General features: G+C 43.2%; 3 protein-coding genes across 5 annotated transcripts in view; 2 read left to right on the forward strand and 1 right to left on the reverse strand.

Annotated features, from left to right (window-relative positions):
* The window catches only part of dnaaf4 (dynein axonemal assembly factor 4), a 5869-nt gene extending 4170 nt beyond the window's left edge, over positions 1-1699 (forward strand). Inside the window, exons 7-9 of the mRNA XM_027134642.2 lie at positions 93-246; positions 349-454; positions 1507-1699. Coding sequence (XP_026990443.2) covers positions 93-246; positions 349-454; positions 1507-1640 — 394 coding nt within the window. The 3' untranslated portion in view covers positions 1641-1699. The remainder of the gene's footprint in view (positions 1-92; positions 247-348; positions 455-1506) is intronic.
* Positions 1700-2689: 990 nt separating this feature from the next.
* LOC113635169 (uncharacterized protein C15orf65) lies at positions 2690-3777 on the reverse strand. The gene is made up of 2 exons (XM_047822309.1): positions 3344-3777; positions 2690-3244 (listed from the first exon to the last, which is right to left on the reverse strand). The coding sequence occupies exons 1-2, from the start codon at positions 3347-3349 to the stop codon at positions 2924-2926; spliced, it is 327 nt and encodes a 108-aa protein (XP_047678265.1). The 5' UTR covers positions 3350-3777; the 3' UTR covers positions 2690-2923.
* Positions 3778-3860: 83 nt separating this feature from the next.
* Positions 3861-7500, forward strand: part of ccpg1 (cell cycle progression 1) — a 10886-nt gene continuing 7246 nt past the window's right edge. Inside the window, exons 1-3 of one of the 3 annotated variants that reach the window (XM_027134552.2) lie at positions 3861-4024; positions 7056-7143; positions 7342-7441. In XM_027134552.2, coding sequence (XP_026990353.1) covers positions 7084-7143; positions 7342-7441 — 160 coding nt within the window. In that variant the 5' untranslated portion in view covers positions 3861-4024; positions 7056-7083. The remainder of the gene's footprint in view (positions 4025-7055; positions 7144-7341; positions 7442-7500) is intronic. The other 2 variants (XM_027134538.2, XM_027134560.2) reach the window with 2 other exon arrangements.

The following is a 7500-nucleotide window of genomic DNA, read 5'->3' on the forward strand; positions in this document are numbered from 1 at the left end:
AGCAGCACTTTCTAGAGGTGTTCAGTAATAACAGAAATGCACTGACTTCAGATGACAGAAGTTACAGCTACTTTTTCCGTGATGTTGTGCAGTACATTCTTCCGCGTGGGGAACTACGTTTCTGCACTCAACGCCTACGACCTGGCCATCAAACTCAACCGCCGCATTCCTGCTCTCTTCTCCAACCGAGCAGCTTGTCATCTGAAGCTTAGAAATCTACACAAAGCCATCAAGGACAGTTCTCAGGTCAGACTTATGCTCCTCAGGGTTTTTCTTCATGTTGATTTGTGGACTTTCTGTATAGTTCTATATTTTCCTGGTCTTGAGGACGTTCTGTATCTGCTGTAGGCTCTGGAGCTGCTCACACCAGCGGTCTGTGCTAATGCTGCAGCCCGGATGAAGGCCCACGTGAGGAGAGGAACAGCTTTCTGTGAGCTCCAGCTCTATGTGGAAGGTAGAGCTTACAACAGACCTCAGAGCCACATACAGAAACTATATACTGAGGCTTTACGATAAACCAGAAACATCTCCTGATAGAGCCAATGACCTGAAGCAGGAAAGTAACAGAGATTCAGCATAATGGGGTTTAGTGATGGTTTAGTATAATAATCCGTGACTCCACACCTTCTTCTGTAAAACTATCAGGCTCATAGGCCACGCCTTCTTCTGTAAAACTATCAGGCTCATAGGCCACACCTTCTTCTGTAAAACTATCAGGCTCATAGGCCACGCCTTCTTCTGTAAAACTAACAGGCTCATAGGCCATGCCTTCTTCTGTAAAACTAACAGGCTCATAGGCCATGCCTTCTTCTGTAAAACTAACAGGCTCATAGGCCACGCCTTCTTCTGTAAAACTAATAGGCTCATAGGCCATGCCTTCTTCTGTAAAACTATCAGGCTCATAGGCCACACCTTCTTCTGTAAAACTATCAGGCTCATAGGCCACGCCTTCTTCTGTAAAACTAACAGGCTCATAGGCCATGCCTTCTTCTGTAAAACTAACAGGCTCATAGGCCATGCCTTCTTCTGTAAAACTAACAGGCTCATAGGCCACGCCTTCTTCTGTAAAACTAATAGGCTCATAGGCCACGCCTTCTGTAAAACTAACGGCTCATAGGCCACGCCTTCTTCTGTAAAACTAACATCTCATATTCCATGCATTCTTCTGTAAAACTAATAGGCTCATAGGCCACGCCTTCTTCTGTAAAACTAACATCTCATTGGCCACGCCTTCTTCTGTAAAACTAATAGGCTCATAGGCTTCTGTAAAACTAACAGGCTCATAGGCCATGCCTTCTTCTGTAAAACTAACATCTCATAGGCCACGCCTCCTTTTATAAGACTGACAGGCTCATAGGCCACATCACCTTTAAAAACCAGGCTGTAGAACTGTAAGTTCATTTTATTCCTTCTTGAACCAGAGCTGAAGTTAAAAAGGTAAAACTGTGTTAATGTTACTGATCAGATTCAAACCACAATCCCAGTGTTTTCCTGTTTAATGCTCAGGGCTTCAGGACTATCAGGCTGCTCTCAGGATCGAGCCACACAACCAGGCTCTGAAGGCAGACGCCGAGAAGATCCAGGCGATCATTCAAGGCACCGGACCAAGCTCAAAATCCCCCACAGTGTCTGAGACATAATCATAAGCAATCATGGCTTCTTTTGTCTTTTATAATAAAAACAGTTTTTCTAATTTAAAGCTGTACAGTTTGTGTGTCATGTGGAGATCATCTGTGATCCTTAAGGTCATCTGTAATAACATACACCCTTTTTATTTATAGGAGTCGTTCCAGCCGAGTCTGTGATTATGTGCTTCCTGAAATGGCTTTTTCTTTCAGATCTCCCACAGTCTTTTATTTGAAACAGATGGCAATTAGTGGATGCAAATGATCCCGTTATTTCAGAAGAAACATTTAAGCTACTTCACGAACCCCAGTAAAACCTGACTCAGTTCATTAAACACAACATGCTAGCAGGGATGAGCTTCCCTCGCTTTCTAATGAAACATAGTTCACTATCAGTTCTATTTTTTGACTCCGTATCAGATTATTTGTGCTTAACAACAAAAAAATGAGACTCAAAGCTGCGGCTGATTCTTCATATTCCAGACTGTAGGTTCATACAGTCAGTGACAATTGTGTTATTTGTTCACACAGAGGGGGCACGGTGGTTCTCCCCGTGCCTCGGGGGTTTCCTCCGGGTACTCTGGTTTCCTCCCCCGGTCCAAAGACATGCATGGTAGGTTGATTGGCATCTCTGGAAAATTGCCTGTAGTGTGTGAGTGTGTGTGTGTGTGTGAGTGAATGAGAGTGTGTGTGTGCCCTGCGATGGGTTGGCACTCCATCCAGGGTGTATCCTGCCTCGATGCCCGATGACGCCTGAGATAGGCACAAGCTCCCCGTGACCCGAGAAGTTCGGATAAGCGGTAGAAAATGAATGAATGAATGAATGTTCACACAGAGTGACAACCTTCCATTTGAGTCGATAGTGTTCACACACACAGCAGTGACTGAGAAGGTGGAAAAGAGATCATGAAACTGAACCAGGTTGATTATTTACTCACGTGTTCAGAGTGAAAGAAAATTGTTAAAGTGTGTATTTTGCTCATGTTTTTTACACACACACACACACACACACACACACACACACACACACACACACACACACACACAAAAACCACACATTCCACTTTAAATACGTTTCACGTTTATTGCAAGATTCTCTTTGCAACATCCACTAGACAGAAGAGATGCCTGACAAAGTCTTAATGTAACTATCGCACCTCAGACGAGACAGATCCCTAAACTATAAAGTTTATATAAAGGCAGTTGTAGAGCAAGACTGTTCCTGAAGATCTATAACGAAGAGTCTTAATATTAAACTCTATCTGCCTGCTCAGGGCAGGACTGGGTGTCTAGTGAGCTTAGATGGTGTGGTGTAAATTGGGGCAGTCGTACACCCTGCTGCGGTCCAGGACGGTGTTGAACGTGGTGTCCCGGAACATCCCACACTTTCCCATGTGCTTGGAGAAAGCCTGAGACACCGGGTGATAGACACACGGGGACGACTCGAAGGTCGGGGGCAGAGATCCGTACTTGCTGGAGGTGGTCCTGTACAGAAGATCCTGAGGTTTGGGTCCTGGCGAGGCTGATGACTGCAGCATGCAGGAAAACACAGGGTTCCCAGGATTCAGACAAGGAGCACAGTGATCCTGCTGATGTTTCTCAGTGTGCGACATTTTATCCTGAATATCACATCAAAGAAAAGACAAAAGAGGGAAGAAAAACAGCTCAAATAAAAGAAATATATAACAAAGCGTTCATTTAATAAGTTTCTAACCAACCTTCATGGACGGTGACTACAGACAGGTGATACAGGTGATGTTGTCTTGGTAACAGTAACAGCAATTCTATGTCCTCGTGGTCTTTTAAATAAAATTGGGTCAATTTATTTACCGGTGTAAAAAAAAAAAAATCAAAACAAACAGAAATAGGAAAGAAAATCGAAAAAAAAAAATTAACGAGCACTACTAGGTGTAGAGCTACTACAGCGTTTTGGCGTTACTATGGTAACTGTTACGTTTGGCGGAAGTCCGTTTATGATTAGCTGAAATAGTGTAATCATTTTTTATTATTATTATTATTATTATTTTTTGCCTAAAAGTATACTTGCTGTTAGTTGTTACACGGTTTTCTGTTTTTAAACGTAAAAACAATAAACAAAATAGAAACCATATGAAATGACAATCCAACACGAACTACACTTCCTGGTTTGATTTGACCCTGTTGCATTCTGGGAGTTGTAGTACGTTTGGCCACGGAATTCTCTTGACGCGGTGCAGCGGAGATTCAAAGACTACATCTCCCATGATGCTTGTGCGGTCGTATTGTTATTGTTGTTGGTTGCTCTCTGTTGATGTTTTGAGGCGATTGTTGAAGATTGAGTGTTTTTGCAGTGAGGACATTTTCTTTCTTTCCTTCCTGCTGTGGATGAAGACGGTATAAAACCTTTGGTCTTTTTAAAGGTAAAGCTAACAAAGATTTGGACATTTTATGGCACGTCGTTGAGGATTTAAAGCCATATGTGATGTGATGATGCAGCTGATCAGCAGCTCTTATAGTGATTATAATGATTATAACATTATCTCTGTGTGTCTTTAGCAGGCCTCAGGGTTTCAGCTCGATTATCGTTCAGCTCATTATCGATGTTACAGAGCTCTGAGATGTCAACACTGTTTACTTAAATTATGTTAGGTGCTGATTTTAAGCTAACTCCGATATTTGGTCAGGTTTCTACGGCGATATTGTAAATTATCGTGATATTTATTATGGTTTCTACAGCAATATTGTGAAGTATCACGATATTTGGTCTGGTTTCTACAACGATATTGTGAAGTATCGTGATATTTGGTCTGGTTTCTACAGCGATATTGTGAAATATTGCGATATTTGGTCTGGTTTCTACAACGATATTGTGAAGTATCGTGATATTTGGTCTGGTTTCTACAGCGATATTGTGAAGTATTGCGACATTTAGTCTGGTTTCTACAGTGACATTGTGAAGTATCATGATATTTGGTCTGGTTTCTACAGCGATATTGTTAAGTATCACGATATTTGGTCTGGTTTCTACAGCGATATTGTGAAGTATCACGATATTTAGTCTGGTTTCTACAGCGATATTGTGATGTATCACGATATTTGGTCTGGTTTCTTCAGCGATATTGTGATGTATCGCGATATTTGGTCTGGTTTCTACAGCGATATTGTGAAGTATCACGATATTTGGTCTGGTTTCTACAGCGATATTGTGAAGTATCACGATATTTGGTCTGGTTTCTTCAGCGATATTGTGATGTATCGCGATATTTGGTCTGGTTTCTACAGCGATATTGTGATGTATCAGAATCAGAATCAGAAAGATCTTTATTGCCAGGTATGTTTTCACATACGAGGAATTAGTCTTGGTGCAGAAGCTCCACAGTGTAACAGAATGACACAGACAGACAGTTTGTTTGTGCAAATTGAAATATAAATAAGTAAGTATGTTGTGTGTAAGTAATAAGTAATAGTGTTGTGTATTCCGTGTGTGTTAAGTGTTCATCAGATGGATTTCACCTGAGAGAAGAAACTGTTCCTGTCTGGTCGTTCTGGTGCTCAGGGCTCTGTAACGTCGACCAGATGGCAACAGGTCAGAGTGAATGTGCTGGATGTGAGGGGTCCAGAGTGAGGGAGTGTGCTGGATGTGAGGGGTCCAGAGTGAGGGAGTGTGCTGGATGTGAGGGGTACAGAGTGAGGGAGTGTGCTGGATGTGAGGGGTCCAGAGTGTGTGAGTGTGCTGGATGTGAGGGTCCAGAGTGAGGGAGTGTGCTGGATGTGAGGGGTCCAGTGTGTGTGAGTGTGCTGGATGTGAGGGTCCAGTGTGTGTGAGTGTGCTGGATGTGTGGGGTACAGAGTGTGTGAGTGTGCTGGATGTGAGGGTCCAGTGTGTGTGAGTGTGCTGGATGTGTGGGGTACAGAGTGTGCAAGTGTGCTGGATGTGAGGGGTCCAGTGTGTGCGAGTGTGCTGGATGTGAGGGGTCCAGAGTGTGCAAGTGTGCTGGATGTGAGGGGTCCAGTGTGTGCGAGTGTGCTGGATGTGAGGGGTCCAGTGTGTGTGAGTGTGCTGGATGTGAGGGGTCCAGTGTGTGTGAGTGTCCTGGATGTGTGGGGTACAGAGGGATTGACTTTGCCCTTTTGCTCACTCTGGAGAAGTACAGATCTTGGAGAGTGAAGAGAGTTGTGCCAAGGGTTCGCTCAGCAGTCCGGACTTCCCTCTGTAAGTCTTCTGAGGTCATATTGGGTGGATGAGCTGAACCAAACAGTAATTGAGGTGCAGAGGATGGATTCGATGATGGCAGTGTAGAACTGTTTCAGCAGATCCTGTGGCAGGTTGAACTTCCTCAGCTGGTGAAGGTTAAGACTGGTTTAGTGTGGTTTCTACAGCGATATTGTATCGCGATATTTAGTCTGATTTCTACAGCGATATTGTGATGTATGGCGATATTTAGTCTGGTTTCTACAGCGATATTGTGAAGTATCGCGATATTTAGTCTGGTTTCTACAGCGATATTGTGAAGTATCGCGATATTTAGTCTGGTTTCTACAGCGATATTGTGAAGTATCGCGATATTTAGTCTGGTTTCTACAGCTATATTGTGATGTATCGCGATATTTAGTCTGGTTTTCTACAGCGATATTGTGATGTATCGCGATATTTAGTCTGGTTTTCTACAGCGATATTGTGATGTATCGCGATATTTCTATGCTACATTGCGATACTAACTTAGTCTGTCACTGTAACATTTCACCTTCTGTTCATTACCGGCATCGAAGCCATTTTAGATGACGTCGAACGGGATTGGAAAGAAAAAATAAAAAACAACAAAAACACATTTAATGTCAGCTGTTAAACAGATGAAACAGATCGTTTGTAAAGTTACCCATAAATAAAAGAAAATTAAAGGACGTGATGTTGATATTTCACGGTAAAACTTCTACATTGATTTGCTTTATCTTCTAATTATAAATTCATTAGCTGGGCCGGATTAGGACCTTTTTATCGGGCCGCTCCCTGTCCACGTGAGGTTCGGGTGACTCCGCCTCTTTAGCCCCGCCTCTTATAGTTTAATGGCATAATCGCACCAGAAAGTTTTGCCTGTGCTTATAGATCCGATTGTGTCAGAAACTACGACAGTGAAAGCTGGATGTGCTCAAAGGTTAAAGTTCACACCAGAGACGTCAACATTGTCTCATTGTCTCTGACCTTTAATAAAGCGCCTTGTGATTGTTTTCTTCGGACAGTCCGTCCTGTTTTGCCTCTAAACCCCCTCCTAGTGTAATCATTTTATTCCTGTGTAATCATTTACCAGCCCGGACAGACCCACATGACATGTTTTATCAGAGCACACCGAGCACACACACACACACACACACACACACACACACACACATCGTAAACACTCATTTTCATAAGCAAATGAAAATCTGAGACGCTGCTTTGTGTTCTCTCGGCAGCTCAGAGCTTTGTTTCACTCTCGCCGACATGTCGGAAAGCTCCAGTGACACCGAGTCGTCATGCGGCTGGACTGTCATCAGCCACGAGGTGAGTCTTAGATAACAACATTACAGGTTCTTCCTGCTTCAGCCGACTCGCCCGACGTCACTCATGTTATAGAAGCTTATAACACAGTTCTTCTGCTCAAAAAAAATGAACCTCAACATGTTAGCAGGAGCAGCACTAGATATAGATATAAACTCTTGACCAAATAGAATCCAGGATGTTTTCAAACTTTCTGCGTAGGGCTCAGACATCGAGACTCTGGGACCCGACGTCGTGGTGGATTACGACCCAGAAGATTCGGTCGGAGCGTCTGCCCCAGAACAGCCAGCTTCTTCACGAGGTAGAGCTCCAGATGTGGTTAGAATTTCTACTTAATTGTACAATCAGAAACAGAAACAC

The sequence above is a fragment of the Tachysurus fulvidraco genome, chromosome 13 (assembly GCF_022655615.1).
Source record: "Tachysurus fulvidraco isolate hzauxx_2018 chromosome 13, HZAU_PFXX_2.0, whole genome shotgun sequence".
Lineage (NCBI taxonomy): Eukaryota > Metazoa > Chordata > Actinopteri > Siluriformes > Bagridae > Tachysurus > Tachysurus fulvidraco.